Source organism: Nicotiana attenuata, chromosome 5 (genome assembly GCF_001879085.1).
Source record: "Nicotiana attenuata strain UT chromosome 5, NIATTr2, whole genome shotgun sequence".
Lineage (NCBI taxonomy): Eukaryota > Viridiplantae > Streptophyta > Magnoliopsida > Solanales > Solanaceae > Nicotiana > Nicotiana attenuata.
In genome coordinates, this window is record NC_031993.1 from 7,624,032 (window position 1) to 7,650,950 (window position 26,919).

General features: G+C 39.3%; 1 protein-coding gene across 1 annotated transcript; it reads left to right on the plus strand.

The window, feature by feature from the left end:
- On the plus strand, positions 5,711-20,235 carry LOC109225239 (ABC transporter G family member 11-like). Its single transcript, XM_019389840.1, has 8 exons — positions 5,711-6,383; positions 7,966-8,045; positions 13,379-13,843; positions 18,266-18,352; positions 18,468-18,593; positions 18,702-18,896; positions 19,024-19,110; positions 19,399-20,235. The coding sequence occupies exons 1-8, from the start codon at positions 5,891-5,893 to the stop codon at positions 20,047-20,049; spliced, it is 2,184 nt and encodes a 727-aa protein (XP_019245385.1). The 5' UTR covers positions 5,711-5,890; the 3' UTR covers positions 20,050-20,235.

The following is a 26,919-nucleotide window of genomic DNA, read 5'->3' on the forward strand; positions in this document are numbered from 1 at the left end:
TTATTGGATTTAGATCTGTGCAATCTGATTATATGAAGTACATTAAGGAGCTAAGGCCATTATTCGGTTCAGAATGAAGTGATGGTTCTTGTCAGGAGTATAGACTCAATGATTGGTTGACTCGGTAGTTGGTTATGAATTTCTGCACATCTCGTCCGTCGTGGTGGTATTGTAAGAGTTAGAGCAAGACATGTGTGTGTCATGAGGTGCAATGGGAGCATTAGATTCGTGGAATTTCGACTATTATGCTTAGAGAATGTTATTGTGGTCCTGTGAATAAAGCGGTGCAAGGTAGGAATTCAGCAAAGGTGTACAGTCATGTTCTGGTGCATCGTGTGGTGATTGACACGGTGTTCGTATGTTGGGAACATGTCTGGCAGAGAATTCCGGATGTTAGAATTGGGCTCTAAGGCCAATTTGCTTAAGTGAAAAAGAATATCTTCAGAGTGATCGGGCTAAGGTGCTCAGCGGAGTTGTGGTAGCACGGGTAGGTGCTCGCCGTGTTAAACAGTGATTTCGGACAACTCCAGCACAGTTCTTAGCACGTTCGAGGACGAACGTATGTTTAAGTGGGAGAGAATGTAACGACCCGACCGGTCGTTTTGAGCTCTAGCGCATCGTTCAGCAGTCTGAGGCCATGAGCAGCTTCATTTCAGGTATTATGACTTGTGCGCATCGTTGGAATTGAATTTCGGGAAGTTCAGAGTTGATTTGTAAAGAGAATTCTCATTTCGGAAGCTTAAAGTTGAAAGAATTAACTGAGATTGGATTTCAGAGTAAACGACCTCGGAATCAGGATCTGAAGGTTCCAGCAGGTTCATATGATGATTTCAGACTTGGGAGTATGCCCGGATCGGGTTTTGGATGACCCGGGAGTGTTTTGGTGTCTATTGTGGAAGTTAGCATTTTGGAAGAAATTTCATAAGTTTGGCTTGAAGTGCATTTCAGTGTTATCGATGTCCGTTTGGGATTCCGAGTCTGGGAATAGCTCCGTATGGTGATTCTGGAGTTGGAAGCGCGATCGGAAGTGAATTCGGAGGTCCGTGGGTCATTTTGGAATCATTTGGCTAAAGATAGAAATTTGAAGGTTTTTGAGGAGTTTGACCGGAAGTGGACTTTTTGATATCGGGGTCAGAATCCAATTCCGAGAGTTGGAGTAGGTCCATAATGTCGAATGTGACTTGTGTGCAAAATTTGAGATCAATCGGACGTGATTTGATAGGTTTCGACATCCAATGTAGAAATTTGAAGTTCTAAAGTTCATTAAGCTTGAATTGGGGTGCAATTCATGATTTCAATTTTGTTTGATGTTATTTGAGGCCTCGAGCAGGTCCGTGTTATGTTATGGGACTGGTTTGTGTGATTGGACGGGGCTCCGGGGGCCTCGGGTGTGTTTCGGGGTGGTTTCGGATCATTTCGGGCTGTTTTGAAATAGCTGATGCTGGTATCTGGTGTTGTTCTTCGCGTTCGGGAGGATCCTCTCGCGTTCGCGAAGAAGGATTTGGCCTCAGGGACTCTGTTCTTCGCGTTCGCGAAGAGGTTCTCGCGTTCGCGTAGAAGGAAATCTCTGCTGCACAGGTCTGACTTCGGAGGCTCATATCTCACAATCTATAAGGAACTTCGAGATGATCCAAAAATGAAAGTTGTAGCCCTTTGTGTCTAGTTTTCAAAAATATAAAACATTTGGAATTTGGATTTGTGTACCAAAGGTTATGACTGGTACACTATAGGCTGTCCGGAAATATAAAGAAGAAATTTGTATTGCATAGGGCTGACTTTGGCAGCATATATCTCAAAATCTATAAGGAATTCGGAGATGACCAAAACACGAAAGTTGTAGATCATGGTTTCTAATTTCCAAAACATCAAACCATTTGTAATTTGGAGTTATGTACAAAATGTTATGGCCATTATACTAGAGGCTGTCTGAGAAGAGTATGAAAAATGATTTTTGGGAATTTTCTTCTTCGCGAACGCGATGGGGGTCTTGCAAATGCAAAGAAGACTCGTCTGGGCAGTGTATCAGTGTAAAGAAATGGGTTTGGCTCATTTAATCTCATTTTCTCCATGGGAGCAGACCTAGGAGCGATTTTGGAGCTCCATTTTTCATCATCCATGTCAAGGTAAGTGATTCCCACCTATTGCAAGTTAATTACTTGGATTATACCTAGATTTTAATATGGAAAATCATGTAAATTAGTAGAAATTTTGGAATTTTGAAGAAAACCTAGAAAATTAGTATTCTTGGATTTTGACCACGATTTTGGGTATGGAATTAGGAGAAAATCGTATATTTGAGTTCGTGAGTTCATAGGTAAACCTTATCTTCGAGAAATTTCGGAATCCGGGCACATGGGCCCGAGGGCGTTTTTGTTAACTTTTCGATCGGGGTTAGGAATTGCTATAAATTGGATTGTAATGGCTAATTGAGCATATATTAATGGATTTGCATAATCCTTGGCTAGTTTTGGAGCATTGTGCGTCGATTTAAGTCTTCGGAGGAGCGTGGAATGCCGGTTATGGATCTTCAGAGCGAGGTGAGTCTCCTTTCTAACCTTGTAAGAGGGAATTGTCCCCATAGGTGAGTTAGTTGGTTATGTGATCCTATTTGTGGGGGCAACGTACGCACGAGGTGACGAGAGTACGTGCGTAGCTACTATTATGCTATTGTTCGGGTAGTCTAGGACCCAAAAGCATGCTATACTTGGATTAATTGTAAACTTGTTGACAGTTTGAATTGCTTAAGTTACAATGAATTAGTAAATTAATTGCTAAAAGGATTAAACTTCATTTTCTTAAATTGTTAAAAGAGAATTTGCTTTTATTTGGATAAATGTTCCCTGATAAATTCTTAATTTGCTATGTGGGCATGTATCCCTATGTGTACCTGCGTCGCATGTATGATTCGCGAGCAGGGTATTTGTTTATTTATGTTGACCGCGTCGCAGGATAGATCGCGAGCGGGGTAATAGATGCATCTATGGTTCGCCCCGTTCGACCCTCGGCAGTGCACAATTTATTTTCTATTGGAGCGGGCCGTACGTCCTCGGCGTGATTTGCGCATGCTTGTATTGCTTACCTTGAGATTATTTGAGATTGATATTTGCTCTCCCCGACTTGAGATAATTGGAAACTATTGGATTATGAATCTTGAGACTTTTATATAAAAAAGGAACTTTCACCTGTTCATGACTTACTTGAAATTACTGTCATTCTTAATAAATCCTCGAATATTCGCCTTAATAATATATCATTATTGGACCACTAGTAAGTGTCGAAGTCGACCATCTCGTCTCTACTTCTTCGAGATTAGACGGGATACTCATTGGGTACACGTTGTTTTCGTACTCATACTACACTTCTGTGCATTTTTGTTGCACATGTTCGTATGTGGCTACCGGCTTAGTGGCATAGCGACATGGTTAATACGGAGACCTAGGTGAGTTGCATTTATCGAGACGATCGCAGTCAGCAGAGTCTCCTTCAGAGAATTGTATGGTATTTCCATTTCTGTCCACTTGTACTCCGGACAGTTATTGTACTTTATTCGATTACTTAGTAATTGCTCATGTACTTGTGACACCGGGTTCTGGGATGTATTTGGGTTTATTCATAAATTTTAAAGGTTGTTAAATGTTTCATTATTTATTCAGAGGAACTTACTATGTATTGTTTTAAATGTATAAAAGAAGTGTTTTCGGAAATATTTAAATGAGAATTTGATTAAGTAGTTTGATTGGCTTGCCTGACAGCGATGTCCGGCGCCACCACGACCCTTAGTGGATTTGGGTCGTGGCACATACCTTGGAAGCCAATCTCATTTATGTTGGGTGTACGAACAAATTAAAGTTTGACATTAATAATTAAAAAGATTGGGAGTCTATATATAGCATGTTCTCTTAATGGTGTTAGACATTTTTGAAAAAATCATGCGATTTAGTCTAAAACGGGCAATATCACACTAAGAGTATTATTGGGCCGTTTTAGTCCAACGAAGACCAAGCAATGCCAAAATTGTCTCTTGTTAATTTTCGTACCTTATCAATCTAGTTTAATAATTTTAATTTAACTATTTTATTTATACAACTAGATTATTACTCCAACTTCCCAACACCTTCCTCGTTAGTGCTATGGACTCTCTTTATTCACTCTCTTCATTCCCATGCATTAGCTTTACTTATTTCTAGACCTTTCTATTTATCTTCTTCTTCCTATACTTATTTAGAGAGAAAAAAAAATTAGAAATGGAGTTACAGGTTAATGTTCCAAGATGGACACCTAGTCCAAATAGATCACCACATAGACGTCAAGAATCTGAAACAGATAATGAAAGTGTTACTTATTCTCAAGATGATATTCCTTTCAACAACAACTACAACCCAACCTAAAATTTCCCATTTAGTAATACTCCACCACCTAATATTGCTGCTATTGAAGCACCTTCTCTTAGGGTTGATTCTGAGATAAAAAGGTCCTTAGAGATGGAAAAATATGAAACACCAGCTTTATATTATCATGCTGGTTAGAGATGTGAGAGATCATATATATATAGAAAGTGTCATTTTTCCAAAGAGTTTTAATAATACAAAACCTACTTTGTGGAATCATTAAATTGTAACGGAAATATCAGATTAATTGAATTATTATGATGTATTAACTGATTTTGTAGAATGAGAAGAGCGGATAAATTTTATGGGAAGGAAAAAAGCAAAAAGAGGAGGAAGTTGCAAAAAAAAAAGAAGGTGAAAGATAGATACAAATCTTGATGGAAGAAAAGAAAGGGAGAGAGAGGGATTTGAGGAAAAAGAATAAATGGAGGAGTACACAAAACGGAAGAAATTAAAGAGACACGAAAGGGGCAAAGAAATAAATGAAGTAATAATGAGGACAAATAATAAACGGAAGAAATTAAAGAGAGACGAAATAGGCAAAGAAATAAATGAAGTAATAATGAGCACAAATAATTTTTTTTTTCTTTTGGGCAGTTATTTTGGCAGAAAATAAGAAAAAAGTTTAAAATTCTAAGAAAAAAGATAAATTATCATGCTGGTTAGAAAAGCATGTCACATCACCTTTTTCATTCCCAACTTTATATTTATATATAGATATAGATATAGATATAGATATAGATATAGATTAACTGCATAAATACTGCTATTAAATGGGTGCTCTTGGAGACTGCCAAGAGGAGCTATGCAAACATAACACGGGTGCCCCCAACTGTGTTTGGTCCCAAGATATTAATGAAAGCAAATTCAAGATTTAAACTTTATAAGTTTAATTTGAAATTTTATTATAATTCATTCAGTTCAAAATTAATTTTTTAGTACTTATTAGTGAATTTTTTAACACACACACACACACACACATATATATATATATATATATATATATATATATATATATATATATCATGCTAATTGGAGCAATATTTATCTTTTTCATACAATTCACAATATATCAAGTCCGATCAACCTTACTACCACCAACTTTTGTATTAGACAAGCAACGTGGTGCCCCCCAGCACCACACTCTCTGTAACAACATTTACTAGTTCATTAATGCATTATTCTCTTTCTTACCCCCAAAAAAAAAAAACGAAGACCAAGCTAGGCCAAAATTCTCATTTATGGAATATATATATACATATTTGTTTCTTAGTTTCCATGCCTTGTTGGAAGTCAATCTGGTTAATTTAACTATTTTATACAATTAGATTATTACTCTAATTTCCAAAAACCTTCCTCATTTCCATTATATACATGAACGTACCCTCTTTCACCACTCTCATTATTCCATGCATTAGCTTTACTTATTTCTACACCTTTCTCTTCATCTTCTTCTTGCTATACAGACAAATAGCAGCACATAGAGAGAAAGAATATTAGGAATGGAATTGCAGATTAATGTTCCAAGATGGACACCTAGTCCAAATAGATCACCACATAGACGCCATGAATCTGAAACAGATAATGAAAGTGTAACTTATTCTCAAGATGATATTCCTTTTAACAACAACAACTACAACCCAACCAAAAATTTCCCATTTAGTAATACTCCACCACTTCATATTTCTGCTATTGAAGCACCATCTCTTAGGGTTGATTCTGAGATAAAAAGGTCCTTAGAATTGGAACACTATGATCAAGCACCACCAATTAGTGCTAGTTTTGGACATGAGGAAGTTGTCCCTTTTAATACAGGTGGTGATAAAGAAGGAATTTACTTGACATGGAAGGATTTGTGGGTGACAGTGCCGGACAAGAAAACAGGGAGGATAGCTATATTGCAAGGGCTAACTGGTTATGTACAACCTGGTCAAGTTTTGGCCATTATGGGTCCTTCTGGTTGTGGCAAATCTACTCTTCTTGATACTTTAGCAGGTATTATATTCTAATACTGCAATTTTTTTGGTTAAACCATTTGATATTCGTCTAAGTTTATTGGTTCGGCTAATCTAAAGTTATACTAGGGGTGGTAATTTGAGCCCAATCCTATTTGACCCGCCTAATCCGCCCAAGGTTAGGCCAGTCATTGGCCTATGTGGGACCCATTTAAATATAAAAGAAACAAAAAGAATAAAGAAAGAATAAACATTATTGGCTAAACAAAAGGAAAGGTAGGCGGATCTATCAACTTGGTTTTGTAACAGATTTGGTTTTGGATTTGCAAATTGCAATATGCAACTTGCATATGAAATCCAATCTCCTGATTGGTTCTACGGGTGGTCATTCGCTCCTATAAATAGGAGCTTTGTTTGTTCATTCAAACACACCAAATCAGAGAGAGCGCAATAGAGCATAGAGAGAGTAATCCACAGATTGTAGTCTGTGAGATAAATAGTGAGTGTGAGTAATGTTGTAGTGAGGTGTTTAAAATAAAGAGTGTTATTTCTTTCGAAGTTGTAGTAGTCTCTTGACACTACTAAATTGTAATATTATAGTGGAAATATTGCTCCACTCGGGTATTGTATTTTACCCCGTTAAAAGAGTTGGTGTCTTTGTTACTCTCTTGTGTTATTGTTATTTACCGTGGGTATTATTCCTGGGCGGGATTATTATTTTTTTTATTCCCAACAGCCTACCTATTTACTGAACTCAACCCATCTTGATCCAGCATATCTGAGTCCATCTATAGTTGGACTGATTTTTAGCTCAAATTGATCCATGAGTGACTTTTTTAAAATATTATTAAAATAATTCTTTTTTGTTTGATATGTTATATGTGATCCAAAAAAAAGAAAAAGTCTTATTTAATAATTAAATAATTTATAAAAAAATAACGCACATTCATTAAAACTTGATAAGAGTCGGACGATTTAGGATATGACCCAAATTTTAGCCTATTTTTACCCAACCTAAAAACAAGAATTTATGTTTAAGTTTGTAAATCTGATTATAAGGTGGGAACTAATACTATTGCAGGCAAGGGCGGATACACATAGTTACAAGCGACGTGGCACCGCTTCGCCGGAAAAAAATCACTAAATTTATGTATAAATGATAAATTAAAAACGAAATAACGATTAAATACCATTACAGTGACACCACTTGCACAAGTGAAGTGTACTAATCCAATGGTAACATAGTTCATTATGCTAATGTGTGTTGTCGGTTCGACCCTATGCATTTGCTTAGTTTGGGCACTTTTTTTATTTAAAAGAGTCCTAATCCTAACGACATGTGATTCGTCCAGATAGTTTCCTTAAAAGAAGTAAGAAAAATATGACAAATCACAATAGTGGCTCAAAACTTTATTATATTAAGGATAAAATATTTAAAATCAAAAATCTATTTAAAAGAAATTCTTAATAATATTCTAAGCATTTTATATGCCATGACGTTTCTCGAAGACATAGTTATTCTCCGAGTTTGCTGTTATAGTAAAATAAATTCACTTGTTTACTTTTTTTTTTGTGTGACACCACTTACGCAAAATTCTACGTACACCATTGATTGATTGCAGGCAGATTGGAGTCCAACACCAGACAAACTGGAGAAATCCTCGTCAATGGTTGGAGGCAAGCTCTTGCTTTTGGCACTTCGGTAAGGAGAACTAATAATCTCACATTTTTCTTGCCGAGTTTTACTTCTATATAATGTGCGCTAGGGTAAAACAGAGTTTAACTTAGTATTTAGGAATATATACATGTTAAAACTATGATATATTTTTCTACTCTTGTTTAGTGACTAATTAAATGTGATAGATTCTAGGTTTGCATGAACAATTAAACCCTAGTTTCTAGAGAATTTAGGGAGAAAAGAAGAAGTAATTGATTTCTTATTTCAGGTATTAATGTACATGCCTAATACAGTATTTAACAATCTTCTAACAGCTTAACTAACACTCACGTGCAAATCACATGTGTGAGTGTACATTGTCTAAACTGCCCTTCTTGCAACTTATCTTTTAATTCTCAATACTCCCCAGAAGCTGGAGGGTGGAATATATCTAACACACCAAGCATGGATACTAAGAAACAGTGTCGTGCATCACTCAACCCCTTTGTTAGGAGATCAGCCAATTGCAAAGAAGAAGAAACATAACATGGATTTATAAGCCTTGTCTGATCTTCTCTCTTACAAAGTGACAGTCTATCTCGATATGCTTTGTTCTCTCATGAAATATTGGATTCCCAGCTATTTGAATGGATGCTTTGTTGTCGCAGAATAGAGAGATAGATTTAGACACTTTGATCCCCAAGTCTTCCAACATTCCTGTCAACCATGTGATTTCTGCAGTTGCAGCAGCCATGCTTCTGTATTCAACTTCTGCTGAACTCCTGCTCACTATAGGTTGCTTCTTTGATTTCCATGAAATCAAAGAATTGCCTAGTTTTACGACATAACCTGTCACAGATCTCCTTGTGTTGGGGCATGATACCCATTCTGAATAACAGTATGCACTAAGTTGATCTCCTGCTTCCATCCATAACCCCATGCCTAGTGCTCCCTTGATATATCTCATCACTCTCAATGCTGCCTCCACGTGTGATTGTTTGGTCTTTTGCATAAATTGACTCAAAGTTTGTACTGCAAAGCTTATGTGAGTCCTAGTGATAGTTAGGTATAACAACCTTCCTATCAATCTTTGATAAGCTGACTTGTCTTCTAACTCTGAATCTCCTATCTTCCCAATACATGTGTCATATTTCACTGTTGTCAATTTTTGATTCAACTATATAGGAGTTGCAATTGGCCTTGCACCACTCAATCCTGTCTCCGAGATTAATTCCAAAACATACTTTCTTTGATTGAGTAGGATCCCCTTCTTTGATCTCGAGACCTCAATTCCTAGAAAGTATCTTAATGTGCCTAAGTCCTTAACTTTGAACTTACTATGCAAAATTGTCTTGGCATAATTAATTAGATTGGAATAGCTCCCGATAATTAGTAAATCATCCACATATATTAGTACAATGACCACCTCTTCTCCTTGGTGCTTTGTGAATAAGGAGTAAATCATCCACAAAATTGTCTTGGCATCATTAATTAGATTGGAACAGCTCCCAGTAATTAGTAAATCATCTACATATATTATTATAATGACCACCTCTTCTCCTTGGTGCTTTGTGAATAAGGAGTAAATCATCCAAAAAATTATCTTGGCATCATTAATTAGATTGGAATAGCTCCCAGTAATTAGTAAATCATCCACATATATTAGTATAATGACCACCTCTTCTCCTAGGTGCTTTGTGAATAAGGAGTGATCAAATGAACTTTGTTTATAGCCATTCTGAGTAAGTGCATCAGTGAGCTTTATGTTCCAATGTCTGGATGCTTGTTTGAGACCATAGAGAGATTTCATAAGCCTGCACACTTTCAACTCCCCCTGCTTGTGAAATCTCTGAGGCAACTGCATATAAACCTCTTCATAGAGATCTCCTTGTAAGAAGGCATTGCTAACATCCATTTGATACAAAATCCATCCTTTGGCAGCAGCTATACTGATAATGGTCCTGACTGTGACCATCTTTGCTACAGGGGAAAAAGTGTCATGGTAATCCAGCCCTTCCTTTTGATTATATCATTTTGCAACCATCATTGCCTTGTATCTCTCTACCTCTCCATTAGCCTTGTATTTGATTTTGCATACCCATTTTGACCCAATGGCCTGCTTCCCAGTTGGTAAGTCCACTATCTCCCAAGTATTATTGTCCTCTAGTGCTTTGATCTCCTGTTGCATAGCTGTAAACCATCTGCTGTCATTGGAAGCCTGTTGGAAAGTACTGGGTTCAATTTCAACCGAAAAAGCCTTCAAATATGCTTGATAACCTATTGTGAGATTAGCATAAGTCAAAATGTTAGATAAGGGGCATAAGCAGTAACCAGTGAACTTCTTGGTGGTCTGATAATCCTTTAGTCAAACTGGAGGTTTTGATGTTCTGGTGGTCTTCCTGGAACCTTGATCATTAATAGGTTTCATCCTACTTGTGTGAGGAGAAATAGTAATCTATGGTACATTGCTTGGGAGCAATTCAGCTGAAACATCTTGCATTTCATGCTCAACTTCAACTGCTTCTGTATCTGGAGTTGTAGGATCAGTATCCAGTATTTTTGCAACATGTGTACTGATTTCTCCTGTGACTGGATTATTTTCTGTGGGTGGAATGGGAGCATTTGTGGCTATACTGGGGTATGATTCTTGTGGATCAGTAGTAGAAACTGATGATGAGTAATCATGTTGTAATGGCACAGTTATTTGGATAGGAAAGCAGTCTTCTATAGTGGTTGTATTTTCTCTGAAAGGAAAGATATGTTCTCTAAAGCTAACATCTCTGCTTACAAAGATAGATTTAGTTTCCAAGTCAAACAGTCTATACCCTTTCTGAACTTCTGAGTACCCTATGAGGATTGATTTCCTTGCTCTCTTTACAAACTTATCTCCCTTTGGTAAATTGCTAGCAAAATACAAACATCCAAACACCTTCAAGTGATCAATAGCAGGTAGTTTGTTATACAAAATCTCATAAGGAGACTTTCCATGTAATAGAGATGTAGGCCATTTATTGATCAAGTATACAGCTGTCTTGATGTAGTCCCACCAAAACCTGCTAGGGATAGAACTCTGAAGGTTTAATGCTCTAGCTACTTCAAGTATATGCCTGTGTTTCCTTTTCAACAAACCATTCTGTTGGGGTGTGTAGGGACAACCGCTTTGATGCACAATACCTAAAGATGCTAACAACTCATTACAGTTAGAATTAAAGAACTCTTTCCCATTATCAGACCTTTAACACTTTCACATTCATGTCAAATTGAGTCTTTACCATTATAAGAAAGCCTTTCAGCACTGTTACAACTTCAGACTTTGATTGCAAGAAGCACATCCAGGTATACCTACTAAAATTATCCACAATCGTAAGGAAATAATGTTTTCTATCATATGTAGGTAATTTGTGAGGACCCCAAACATCAAGGTGAATAAGCTGAAAAATACAATTAGTTTTACTGTTGCTAAGAGGAAATTTCAATCTGCTTTGCTTAGCTAAAGGACATACTTTACAGTTGGGTTGTAGGCTATCTACTACTTTATTCTTCAAGGCAGAAATATGCTTCATTGCTATTATTGTGGATGTCCTAGTCTCATATGCCAAAGACTGCATTTATCATTCCCTTTGGTAACCATTGCTGCTACAGACTTGTCTCTCCACTTTAATATATAAAATCCAAAGTCCTCTCTACCAATACCCATCACCTTTCCATTGTAAAGACCCTACAACACACAAAAGTCAGGGAAGAATAGGGCACAACACCTCAATTCCTTGGTCAATTTGGAGATTGACAACAGGTTAAACTTAAATCAGGAACATATAAGACATCCTTTAATTCACATCCTCCTAGGATAGATGCATTTCTTTTGTGTGTTACTGAACATTTGCTACCTGTTGGAACCTGCACTTTATGATTGCTTTATTGCTTAATATCCTCTAAGTTAGATAAGATCTCCTTATTACATGTAATATGATGAGATGCTCCTGTATCTATTATCCATTCACAGAGGGATGCATTGGACAATAATGTGGTTATACCTGTCATAAGTGCATGACCATCACCTGCAGGTGTTCTGTTCAAAAGATCTAGTATCTGCTTGTACTGACTTTCAGTGAAAAACTGTCCCAGTTGTTGTCCTTGAGAAGAACTTGTAGTCTCTTCTGAAATCATGTTAGCATAAACTCTGTTTCCTTGGCCTTGTTGTTTCTTCTTGCTTTTAAAATTAGGAGGATATCCTATGATTTTGTAACAATTTTCCTTGAGGTGTCCTTTGTATCCACAATGCTCACAAACAATCCCAATCTTCTTAGTCTTATATCCTTGATTTTGTCTTGCCATCATTGTCAAGGGTTCCCTGTTCACTTCAAGCACACCTAGCTCACATTGGCTTTCCTCTTAAATAATCAAAGCATAAGCCTGGTTTACAGTCAACATTGGTATCTTCAGCAATATCTGACTTCTTACTTCGCTATAGATTTCATTAAGTCCAACTAGGAATTGCATTAAACGTAAATTCTTAAATTGTTCAATGAAGGGCCTTGTCTCTTCACAATCACAACCAGGTGCTGGAACTAGCAGATCTATCTCATTCCAAAGGTCTTTCATTTTCATATAGTACGATGTTACAGAATCAATACCCTGCTTTAATGATCCAATTTGTATCCACAGAAGGTAAAAATGAGTAAGGTGAGATTTATCAAACCTCTCTTTGAACTCGTTCCACACTGTCTTTGCATTTGATGCATAGATGATACTCGGCTGTAATTCTGCAGATACTGTGCGTCCTATCGATGAAAGGACCACTGCATTGCATCTTTTCCATTGATTCGCCAATTCTCCTTTGTAAGAGCTTTTCAAGCAGGTTCCTTCAATGAACCCTAGCTTGTCCTTCACCAAAAGTGTCATCCGCATCGATCTGCTCCACAAATCATAATTTTCAGGTCCGGTGAGCTTGATATCATGCAATGCAACTCCCGGCGTGTCTGTAGATGCTAAAAAACAAAGGATGATTATGATCAATTTGAAGACTCGTTGTTTCTCCCATGGCCGATCAAATTGAAGCTTCCAACAGTGTTCGATGTTCAGATCTTACGAATTTACATCAACCCGCTCTGATACCATGATAGATTCTAGGTTTGCATAAACAATTAAACCCTAGTTTCTAGCGAATTTAGAGAGAAAAGAAGAAGTAATTGATTTCTTATTTTAGGTATCATTGTACATGCCTAATACAGTATTTAACAATCTTCTAAGAGCTTAACTAACACTCACGCGCAAATCACATGTGTGAGTATACATTTTCTAAAATGCCCTTCTTGCAACTTATCTTTTAATTCTCAATAAAATGACATCCCTTTTGTTTTTATTTTTATTTTTCAAAGGCATATGTGACACAAGATGATACATTGATGACAACACTAACAGTGAAAGAAGCTATATACTATTCAGCACAACTCCAATTACCAGATTCAATGTCAAGATCCGAGAAGAAAGAAAGAGCTGAAGCAACAATCAGAGAAATGGGATTACAAGATGCAATGAATACAAGAATTGGAGGGTGGAGTGTAAAAGGATTAAGTGGGGGACAAAAGAGAAGAGTTAGTATTTGTATTGAAATACTAACACGTCCAAAGCTTCTATTCCTTGATGAGCCAACTAGTGGACTTGATAGTGCAGCTTCTTACAATGTCATGAATAGATTAGTTCAGTTGGCTAAACAAGATGGAAGAACTGTAGTTGCTTCTATTCATCAACCAAGTAGTGAAGTTTTTGAGCTTTTTCACAATCTTTGCCTTTTGTCCTCTGGTAGGACTGTCTACTTTGGTTCCATTTCTGCTGCAAATGAGGTACTATAACATTACTCACACGAGCTTAACTTCTATACATTGACATTGCAATAGTTTTTTTTTAATATTATCTAGTCACGTAAAAAATAACTACAGCTAACGTCCATAATAAGTAAAATTAATTACCTAAAAATAAACAGAGATTACTTGCTATAACAGGTTAAATTACATTGATAGATATATAGTGTTAAAAATGGTTTACGATGTCAGTCGATATAACAACAACAACAACGACCCAGTAAACTCCCACTAGTGGGATCTAGGGAGGGCAGTGTGTATGCAAACCTTACCCCTACCCCGAGGGAGTAGAGAGGGTGTTTCCGAAAGACCTTCGGCTCATAAAGACGAAAAGAGATAATATATCAGTACCATCCACAGAAATCAACGGAATAATAACAACATTATAAAAGCCATAAAATAGATGAAAACAATAGCAATAACCAGTAAATAGACCCGACACTATAACACGAAAGAGTAGTGAGAACACAACATTAACCACTAGCAGTCTAAGACAAAAATTCTATCGGACTAGCCTCACATAGTTACGACCCTACCCTACAACCCTAATACTCGACCTCCACAGCTTCCTATCAAGGGGCATGTCCTCGAAAATCTGAAGTCGTGCCATGTCCTACCTGATCACCTCTCCCCAATACTTCTTAGGCCGCCCCTACCTCTTCTCGTGCCTCCCAAAGCATCCGCTCATACCTCCTCACCAGTACATCTGGGCTTCTTCTCTATACATGCCCGAACCATCTGAGCCTCGCTTCCCACATCTTGCCACGCCCACCTTCTCCCGAATATCATCATTTCTAATCTTATCCATCCTTGTGTACCCGTACATCTACCTCACCTTATTTTTACTACTTTCATTTTCTAGATATGTCCATGGTCGGTGTAACCACCGTTCTATAAAACTTACCTTTGAGTAACGATGGCACTTTTTTGTCACACAAGACTCCAGATGCTAACCTTCACTTCATCCACCCCACCCCAATATGGTGTATGACATCCTCGTCGATCTCCCCATCCCCCTAGATAACCGATCCAAGGTACTTGAAACTGCCTCTACTAGGGATGACCTATGATTCAAGCCTAACATCCATGCCCGATTCCCTCATATCAGAACGGAACTTGCACTCCGGGTATTCTGTCTTAGTCCTACTCAGCTTGAAACCCTTAGACCCAAGGGTCTGTCTCCAGCCTCTCGTTAACACCGCCTCACATCTCATCAATCAAAACTATGTCATCAACAAATAACATACACCATGGCACCTCCCCTTGAATATGGTATGTAGCGTCCATCACCAGGGAAATAAGAATGGGTTGAGTGCAGATCCTTGGTGTAACCCCATAATAACCAGAAAATGCTCTGAGTCGCCTCCTATTATTCTAACCCGAATCTTATCTCCATCATACATGTCCTTAATCGCCCTAATGTAGGCAAACGGCACACCTTTTGCCTCCAAGCATCTCCAGAGAACCTCTCTAGGAACCTTGTCATATGCTTTCTCCAGGTCAATAAACAGTATGTTCAGATCCTTCTTCCTATCCCTGTACTGCTCCACCAACCTCCTAATAAGGTGGATAGCTTCCGTAGTAGAATGACCCAGCATGAACCCGAACTGGTTGTCGGATATAGACACTGTCCTCCTTACCCTCACTTCTACCACCCTCTCCCAAACTTTTATGGTATGGCTCATTAGTCTGATACCCCTATAATTGTTACAACTCTGGATATCACCTTTGTTCTTATACAACGGAATCGCCATACTCCACCTCCACTCATCTGGCATCCTTTTCGTCCTAATAATAACATTAAACAGCCCAGTCAGCTCACTCCGAGCCTGCTCTTCCCACACACCTACAAAATTCTACTAGAATTTCGTTCGGCCTAGTCGCTCTACCCCTACTCATCTTACGCATAGCACCCATGACCTCTTCAACCTTGATGTGCCTACAGTACCTAAAGTCACAATGACTCTCGGAATGCTCCAAATCACCTAGCACAATATCCCAATCTCTTAATCTAGGCCTCACCCATCAATACTCTACCGTCCTCGTATTTGATGCACCTCACTTGATCCAAATCTCGAGCCTTTTTCCCCCAGTTCCTTTTACAGACGACCAGAAGCCGCAGTCTTAGTCTCCTTGACTGCCAGCTTAGCCTCCTTCCTAGCTACCTTATACCTCTCCATGCTCGCTCTCCTCTCCTCCTCACCTATGCTCCCTACTAGCTTCAGGTACGCCGCCTTCTTCGCTTCCGCTTTACCTTGGACCACTTCATTCCACCATCAGTCGCCTTTGTGCCCGTGAGAGTAGCCCATCAAGACCCCAAACACCTCTCTCGCAACCTCCCTTATACAGTGTGCCGTCGTCGCCCACATAACGCTCGCGTCCCGGGTACTACCCCTGGGTCCCATAAGTGCTAATCTCCCCTCAAACTCCTGAGCTTTATTCTTAGTCAAGCTCCCCATCTGATCCTCGATCGTCCTCATACATACCTCTTCTTCCTCTTTAACATAATACCAACGTCCATCACCAAGATTCTATGCTGTGTTGCGAGGATCTCGCCCGGGATAACCTGGCAATCCCTGCACAGCCCTCTATCATATTTCCTGAGGAAGAGATAGTCAATCTGAGTCTTCGCCGCTGCACTTTAGAAAGAAAACAAGTGCTCATCCCTCTTCGGAAAACTAGAGTTTGCAATCACCAACTCAAAAGCCTTAACGAAATCTAATAGCGAAGTACCTCCTCCATTCCTATTTCCAAAATCGAAGTCACCATGCACCTCGCCAAAGCCAGCTACAATCGACCTAATATGTCCATTGAAATCCTCTCCTATAAATAACCTCTCACCTGGGGGAAAATTATGCACAATCTTATCCAACCCCTCCCAAAAGCGCCTTTTAACCTCCGCATCCATGCCCGCATGCGGCGCTTAAGCGCTAACGACATTTAGGGTGCACTCTCCAACCACCAACTTACTAGTCATTAATACATCATTCACCCGCCTAACCTCTATCACAGACTCTCTAAGTTCCCTATCCACCAGAATACCTACTCCATTCTTGCGCTTCCGGACTCTAGAGTACCAAAGCTTATACCCGTCCGCGTCCCTCGGCTTGAACGCATACCTACCCACATTGTCTCTTGGACACACGCTATATTGACATTCCTCTACTAGAGGATCTTCGCTAACTCTATAGACTTAGCCATCACGATTCCTATGTTCCATGACCCAATTCTCAACCTATAGACTCCCTTTTTCCCCTTACCTCTCTTGCATCCTGCCCCACCCCCTATCTCCTGGTCCCCCTCCCCCGAGGACATGACCTTACTCTACCATCCCAGACCACAGCCACTATACCTAAGACAAACTCAGGAAATCACTAACACACAAAAGGCAACGGACCAAACTAGAAGAGAACAAGTTGTAATCATATGGACGCTAATATGGTGATTAAACTAATGTGAACTAAAATGGAGACAATCTAGCTAACACAAAGAAGGGAAACAGGAATACGGGAGGTACCAACTCGCGCGAATAGAACCTGAGAATTATCTTGATGCACACGAAGATGTTGCGGCACCTGAAGCGTTCCCGTCCAATTTTCCACCACCTCTTGCTTACACTCGCCCGGGCTATTCTCTAATGTCTAAACGCACACGTCCTGCTCGTCGCCAATAGCCCCCGACCCTTACCTATAATACACACAAAGAACCATGTACCGCTACCACTGGTGAAGCCCCAGCAGTAGCAAAGAAGGGAAAAGGGAGAGGAAAAGAAGGGGAAAGGGGAGAAGAAAATTATCAAGGTGGGGGGACGGGGGGTTACATGCAAGTAAGAGGAAGAATAAAAGAAAGGGAAAAAGGGGGCAAGGCTGCTGCAATCGCTGGCGGGAAGCGGTGAAGCCCTGGCAACAACGAAGAAGGGAAAAAGGAGAGGAAAAGAAGATAAAGGGGGAGAAGAAAAACAGCGGGGGAGGGGGGGTTACATACAAGTAAGAAGAAGAAAAGAAAGGGAAAAGGGGGGGAAAGGGGCCAAGGCTGTTGTAGTCGCCAAATAAGAGGTCGTCGGCGGGCAGCGGTCACTGGAGATGCTGCCCCTATTAGGGTTGGGAGTGGGGGGAGTAGGAGAGAAAAGAGAGAGACGGGGGATGGGAGGCAAGAGAGACGAGGGAGATGGGGTACTTACCTACTAGGTTTAGGTGGTTGGAGGCGTCTCTGGTGGTCGCTGGTCGCCGGTCGTACAATGACCGTTAGAGCTGGGAGAGGGAGCGTGGAGAGAGAGAAAGCGCGTAGAAAGTTCTTTAAGCGTCAGTCGATATAAATTAGATCTATAACAATAATGTCACTCAACGTTATGAATTGTCTAAACTTAGTTTTTTTGGGAATCTTAAGTTAGTCCAAAATTTCCAGTTTTTTGCATTGAATGGCTTCCCATGTCCAACTATGAGGAATCCTTCTGATCACTACCTAAGGACAATCAACAAGGACTTCGATGTTGTAAGTATATATCCATTCTCTTCATTTAAAATCTAATCATTTGCAAAGAAGTCATCAATATAAAATAGTTTAAAGATAATTATTGAGGGCACGAGTTTTTATTGACCTTAATTAGGATATCGAGAAAGGAGTTGATGGAAAAGCCACAGCGACAGAAGCAATCAATATTCTGGTTAAGTCATACAAGACCTCAGAGGATTGTGAACAAGTTCAACGTCGAGTTCTGGACATTTGCCAACAGGTTTTTATACTAGTGCACGCGATTGACAAAATCGCTATTTTGATCTTATATATTGTGCAAATCCAAGAAAATTACTTAAATTGGTCTAATATGAATATTTGTGTATAGAATGGTGGACAAGAAGCAAAGAAAGGAAACCAAGCAAGTTTCATTACTCAGTGCATGGTTCTCACCAGGAGATCTTTTGTGAACATGTATCGTGATCTTGGTTATTACTGGCTTCGTTTTGCAATATATATTGCTTTGTGTTTGTGTGTTGGCACTATATTTCATGACATTGGCCACGACTATGGCTCCATTCAGGTTAGAAATTTTACTTTTTTATTAATTTGAACTAGACGGCGCACGTATAGATAGTTATTTGTAGTTATCTTTTAGTTGACATGTCAGACTATAATATTTTCCTTTCTTCCCTTTGATACCTTTGCAGGCTAGAGGTTCAATGCTTATGTTTGTTGCTGCCTTTTTAACCTTTATGGCTATTGGTGGATTCCCTTCTTTTGTTGAGGATATGAAAGTATGCACATTTAACTATCACCCTTATTTATTTTACACATAATCTTTCACAATAAGAAGGGAGCCTTTGCGTAACTGGTAAAGTTGCTGCCATGTGACAAGGATGTCACGGGTTCAAGTTGTGAAAACAGCCTCTCGCAGAAATGCAGGGTAAGGCTGTGTACAATAGACCCTTGTGGTCTGGCCCTTCCCCGGACTCCATACATAGCGGGAGCTTAGTGCACTTGGCTGCCCTTTTATAATCTTTCATAATAACAGTTATTTGGCATTTGCTCCTATTTGTTGCTAGATTTTTACTCGAGAAAGATTAAATGGGCACTATGGTGTGGCTGCATATGTTGTTGGAAATACATTCTCTTCCATTCCTTACCTAGCAATGATCTCAGTAATACCTGGTGCTATGGCATATTACCTTGTTGGATTGCAAAAGGAATTTGATCACTTTGCTTATTTTGCACTAATGCTATTCACAACAATGATGTTAGTCGAAAGCCTAATGATGATAGTAGCAAGTATAGTACCAGATTTTCTCATGGGAATTATAACAGGAGCTGGAATTCAAGGTGTTATGATGCTAAATGGAGGTTTTTTTCGATTGCCTAATGATCTTCCTAATCCATTTTGGAAATATCCAATGTATTATATTGCATTTCACAAATATGCAAATCAAGGGTTTTACAAAAATGAGTTCTTGGGATTAACTTTTCCTAATAAACAAATTGGAGGGCCAGCTACAATTACTGGTGATGAGATTTTGAGAAATATATGGCAAGTGCAAATGGGATATTCAAAATGGGTTGATGTTGCAATTGTTTTTGGAATGGTGATTCTCTATAGGTTCATGTTTTTGGGAATAATTAAGTGTGTGGAGAAAGTTAAGCCTATGATTAGAGCATTTATGGCTCGTACTTCTAAATATCCAACTCATGCTGATTATTAGAGTGTTACGTTAATTGTATTTGTTGTTGATATAAAACGTACAAAAATTTTGTTGTATTTAACACCAATGCCTTGTTGGTCTTTTGCCTACTTGTGCGTGTATTAAATGTTGGAAAATGTGTTGTCCCCTACTTGTATGGTGGATTGATATTGTATAAAAGTTTATTTTACAATTAATTTTGGTTTATTTGATAATTTCCTTAGGTCATAATTTTATACATAGAAGTCTAAAAGGATCGTGCATGTTTACACTAAGCTAAGTGCTAAAATGTGAGAGATGCTCGAGGTCCTCAATAGAGGAACATTCGGGAGAGAGTTTGTGAGCTGAAAAATGAGCAAGTCTACTGTTCCGTTACATCTGAGCTTCGATATATACAAGAGAAAAGTGAGGAAGAAAGCTACTCCTTTCGGTCCAAAATAAGTGATTTTTTAGTTATTTTCACACAGATTAAGAAATTCACCTTTTAACATTAATTTGCAATGAAATTGACCATATTAACCTTTACTATCTCTTCACATAAACGCTCCTAACACATACTCCAACACTACTTACTCCATGGGCAATGTAGGAAACAAATAATTAATTCATTCTTGAAATCTGGAAAAATCACTTATTTTGGACCACAAAATAAATGCCAAAAAATCACTCATTTTGGACCGGAGGGAGTAATGACTAATCTACCATTAACTTACAATTAACAACTTTAACTAACTCCTAACAACCTAACTAACTCAATCACATGCATGGCACATGACATATTACAATATGCCCCCTCAAGCTGGAGGGTGCAAAACATTGAACATTCCAAGCTTGCCAAGTAAATGAACATGTTGAGCAGTCCCTAATGCCTTGCTTAATAAATCTGCATGATGCTCCTTGGTATTGACATGCACCGCCTTAACTGTTCCTTCCTTGATTTTATCTCGAATGAAAATGGCAATACTTAGTTCATTCATGAAGTACGGGATTTGCTGCAAGTTGGATAGCTGACTTGCTATCACTAAAACTGTAACTGGTTGAGCTATGCTCATACCCAACTCCTTGAATAGGCCAAGTAACCAGGTCACCTCAGCAATGCTCGCTGCCATACTTCTGTATTCTGCCTCTACTGAACTCCTTGAAGCAGTCTGCTGTTTTTTTTTTGAATTCCAAGAGATCATTGTATCTCCAAATTTTATGACATATCCAGTAACTGATCTCCTAGTATTTAGGCATGCAGCCCAGTCAGAGTCACACCAGCAAGTAAGTGTCTCTGCATAATCAGACTTAATCAAAATTCCTCGTCCTGGAGCATTCTTCATGTACTTTACAACCCTTAAGGCAGCATCCCAGTGAGATCTTTTAGGTGTTTTCATAAACTGACTTAATACCTGTACTGCATAGTTGATATTTAGCCTAGTAATGGTGACATATATAAGCTTCCCAACTAGCCTCTAATAAGCAGTGATGTTCTGCAGAGGTGCATCTCTTGTAACTCCATTTGCTTGGTCATATTCTATTTAAGTCAATCTTGAATTCACTTCCAATGGTGTACTTGCAGGTTTAGCTCCACTTAATCCCATATCTGAAATTAATTGTACACTACATACTTTCTTCAATTCAGCAACACTCCACCCATAGATCTTAGAACTTCAATTCCTAGGAAGTATTTAAGTTCTCCTAGATCCTTCACCTTGAAGCTCTAGTGTAGTATGTCTTTAGCCCTTTTGATTAGGATAAAGTTGCTGCCTGTGATAAGGAGGTCATCTATATATACAAGAATAACCACTTGTCACGACCCCAACCGGCCCGGTCGTGATGGCGCCTCTCGTGAAGACAAGGTCAGTCGACACAACACTCACATTAGCCCCTTAAGCATTAAGAATCATTTTTTAAGCCTTTAATTAAACAATGTTTCATAATAACTTCTGAAATAACAGTGCGGAATAAAAATACAAGCCCGACTTCGGGGTGTCACTAGTCATGCGCATCTATCAAGGTCTGAATACAACAAGAAGTCTAAAATAATATACTAAATACAGTAATAACAATGTGAGGAAGGGAGTGGCGCAGCAAACGTCATGCAGCCACCTGCTAACTCTGATGACTCCGCGCCCGAGCAAATCAACACCCACTACCGGGTTCCGATATACCTAAATCTGCACACGAGGTGCAGGGAGTAATGTGAGTACTCAAACCCAGTAAGTAATAAGAGTAAATAAAGTCTGAGCAGTAGGAAACAATGAATCCACATTCACATTAGGCTCAATAAACACAACAAGCTTTCAAATCATAATATGAGTCAACCTTCCCTTTTAAAATTCAGCTTTTAGTAAAAATCATTTTTGAAATACTTTCCAGCAGTTTCAGTAGGGGTTTAATACCATTTAAAGTAATAATAGAGATTAAACCCATAATCGGACCCTCGGGCAAAGCATAGTTCGTAAAACAACCTCTCGGGCAAAACAGTAATCATAAACACTTCATAACATGAAAACCTCGGTGGAAATAACAAAATGCCAAATCAGTGATTAATTTCTGAACATCTCATAAACCCCAGTTTAAATAAAAGTTGTTTTAAAACATTTGTTGAACTTTCCGACAGAGGCTCAATATAAAGATGAGTGAAAACAGTCAATAAATCAACATATTCAATAGAAACTCTCTTTAAAGAGGAGTGAAATCAATAAGTTCATAAACAGGCCTCTCAGGCAAACATCACTCATATGCATGTATATATCTATCGCCACTCGGGCTAACCTCTCTGTCACTCGTGACTCACTCTTACCAATCAGTACTCGTACTCAGCATTCACGCTCAATAGGTACCATATAGTAACCGCTGCGGCATGCAGCCCAACCCATATATCGTTGCGGCGTGCAGCCCGATCCATATACTTCATCGACGGCGCTCACTAGGGGTGTGCAAACTCCGGGAGGGGCCCCTTACGGCCCAAGCGCAATATTGTTGCGGCGTGCAGCCCGACCCATATAAGTATTGCTGTGGCGTGCAGCCCGATCCGTATATATATATATATATATATATATTGTTGCGGCATGCAGCCCGATCCATAGATATATAATCCTCACAACTAGGCCCTCGGCCTCTCTCAGTCATTAACCTCACCATCAAACTCTCAGTATATCTCAGTCATCAATCTCACAATCAGACCCTCGGTCTATCTCAATAAAACAAGGAACTCAGCCCAAAATAGTTTTCACATTTTTAGAATATAGTGATAAAGCCAGATTTGAGTAATAAACAGGTAACACATGACTGAGAACATGCTTTCAAACAATTAGAGTGAGGATAGATAGTAAAAATGCCCCTAAGGGTCTCAACAAGTCGGCACAAGGCCCCAAACATGGCATACAATAATAACATCAAACAATTAACTATCAAATACGCATTAAAGTACTCGTTCGGGAAGGACTAGGTCACAATCCCCAGCGGTGCTCTACCCCGCGCTCGTCATCTAGCGTGTAAGTCACCTCAAAGTAACACAACGATGTGTATTCCGGGGTTTCAAACCCTCAGGACAGTATTTACAATCATTACTTACCTCGAACCGGCCAAGGCTCTAGCTCGCTATGCCCTTGTCTCTCAAATCGGCCTCCTCGCGTGTCGAATCTGACCAAACCCAAAGTGAATACGTCACAATATGCTAAGGAAACAAAACCCAAGCAAAAACAATCGAAAAATATCAAAAATCTCGAAATTAGCAAAACCCGAGCCCCGGGCCCACTTCTCGAAACTAAGAAATTTTCACATCAATGGGTTCCTTATCTCGCCACGAGTCCATACATATCAAAAACTCTCAAACCCGACCTCAAATGGCCCTTCAAATCCCAATTTAAAATTTCAAAATCCCAAGCCCTAGTTCTTCCCTTTTTAGCTAAATTTCCATGAATTTCTAGGTTGATTCCACAATATAATCACGTTTTGGTTCTTAAAACTTACCTCCAATCAATCCTCTTCGAATCCCTCTTCAATTTCTCCCAAGGAGCTCTCAAAATGTTCAACAATGGTGGAAAAATGACTTAAGCTCGCGGAATAAAATGTTTAAAAACCCTTCTGCCTAGCTACTGATTCCTTCTATGCGATCGCGGCCCCAGGCTCGCGATCGCGAAGAGCAATATTTCAAGACCTCCAACTTGACCTATGCGAACATGACCTATTTCATGTGAACGCGATGAATGATTTCCCAGAACTATGCGAACGCGGCCCTCCTGATGCGAACGCGGAGAACAACTTAGCTGGACCCTCAACTTCCACTACGCGAACGCGGACTACTCACTGCGAACGCGAAGCTTCACCATTTAACTCTCTGCGATCGCGAACTCCCAAATGCGAACGCGATGAACAAATCTCAGGCCTCCCAAATTCCTTCTATGCGAACGCGGGGGATCTCCCGCGATCGCGAAGATCAAAATTCCTCTGCTATAGCTGCTGCAATTTCCTAAGTCCCATAAACCTTCCGTTAGCCATCCGAAATCACCCCGAGGCCCCCGGGACCTCAACCAAAAGTACCAAACCATCCTAAAACATCATTCAAACTTGTTACAATCATCAAAACACCTCAAACAATACCAAAACCATCAAATTACATCGAATTCAAGCCAAAGTTCTTCTAAAACTTCCGAAACACGCATTTGATCAAAAACCTAACCGAATTACCTCCGAATGACCTGAAATTTTACACACACTTCCCAAATCACATAACGAAGCTACAGCAACTCTCGAAATTCCATTCTGGCCCTCGGATCAAAATCTCACCTAACAACCGGAAATCGCCAAAATACTAACTTCGCCAATTCAAGCCTAATTCTACACCGGACCTCCAAAACCACTTCCGATCACACTCCTAAGTCATAAATCACCCAACGAAGCTAACCAAATCATAAAAATTCTGATCCGAACTCATATACAAATAAGTCAACTCTTGGTCAAACCTTTCAAATTCAAAGCTTTCAACTGAGACTGTTCTTTCAAATTCATTCCAAATTTTCCCGAAAACCAAAACCAACGATCTACATCAGTCATAATACATTGCACGGGGCAAGTCATGCCCGAGAACTAGCGATCAAAGTGCAAAATCTCAAAACGACCGGTCGGGTCGTTACACCACTATTCCTTTTTGACTTCTCAATGTGAATAATGAATAATCACGATGACTTTGCACAAAGTCTGCCTTCAATAGAGCTTCAGTCAACTTAATATTCCACTGTCGTGAAGCCTGCTTAAGTTCATATAAACACTTCAACAATTTGCATACCTTCTGCTCTCCTTGCCTTCTGAAACCTTTAAGCAATCCCATATACACTTCTTCATTCAAATCTCCTTGTAGGAATGCATTATAAACATCCATCAAAAACAAGCCCTAACCTCTTGATTCAGACAATGAGATAATAGATCTCACAGTGACCATTTTTGCTACTGGTGAGAATGTATCAGGATAGTCTAAACCTTCCCTTTGGTTGTATCTTTTGAAACCAACCTGTCCTTAAATCTCTCTATTACTCCATCTGCTTTGAACTTGATTTTGTACACCCATTTGGATCCAGCAACATTTTTGCCTACTGGTAAATCCACTATCTCCCATGTGTTTTTATCTTCTAATGCTTTTACTTCTTGATTCATAGCTTCTACCACCTGTTGTCCCTCACAGCTTCTTTGAATGTATGTGGTTCTGTTAGTTGAGAGAATTTTGCTAAGTAGCATTGATAGCTAGTTGTTGGTATGATCATAAGTTAGGTAGTTTGAGATGGGATAATTACACCATGTGTTCTTCTTTGTTATTATATAATCTTTCATCCATATTGGCTCCTTAACTTGCCTTATAGATTTCCTGTCAGTTCTTGAGTTCTTGTCACCTTCACCTTCACCTTCCTGCTTGTTGTTTGAAACTGAATCTTCATGTCTACTGTCGCGCCCCCTTTTTTTCCTCGTCGCAGAGAAAGTCCAGGTTTCGACACTCATGGGAATCGACTCGTTTCCTTTTAGGATTTGGGTGTTTGAAGATTCACCACCTAACGGATTATGGTGCATTAGGGCACCTAGAGCGGTTAACTCATGAACCAGTTTGCATTACCAGAGATTAGGGTAAGGGCTCGAAATAACCTCGAGGGGAAGGTGTTAGGCACCCCTCGCGGTCCACAACGGTGGGTCCCGACCGAACTTAAACTATGTGAATTATTCCTTTTACAAACAATTCCAACACATATTCTCAAAGAAAGGCATGTTTTCACATTCTAAACACATGTATGATTCAGGTAATGGAAGGAAGGGAGAGGTTTGAACAATGTGCATATATATATACGTAAAGAAAAGGAAGTTCATTTAAAACACATAGGAATTGGGAAAGGGGAGTCCTAGGTTGATTAGCCTACAGGATCATACCCACACAATGCCCGGTAATCACTCCTCAATGAGGGGCTACACGTGACATTAGCGCGTAGTCATCATTCCTTACTACCCAATTCCCTACCATTGGTCATAGCCTAAAGCGTTCTAGCAACCTTGAAAGATATCCTATACGTGCACTACCCGTCCCTTCCTTGTGGCCCTGAAGGAATTTAGGACCTCTAATTTAGGTAGTTCTAGACCATCCTAAGGTACTTAAAGGAGAAAAATCTAGGCGTCAACCAAAAACAATTAGGACTGCATTAAAGAGGGAACAATTAAAGGCTCACATCGTACCTCCACAAACAGAACAAGTAAGTGCACGTCCAAACAACAGTTTTCAGATATTTAAGTGGAACTCTAGAACAGGACATCTAGGTGAGCAGAAAATATGCAGTATGGAGTTAAGACCAAAGTGTCAAAGACCTATTCAGTTTGCCTACTGATTTTAGACCTGTTGAATATGAGCAGTCACAAATGACAAGGCAT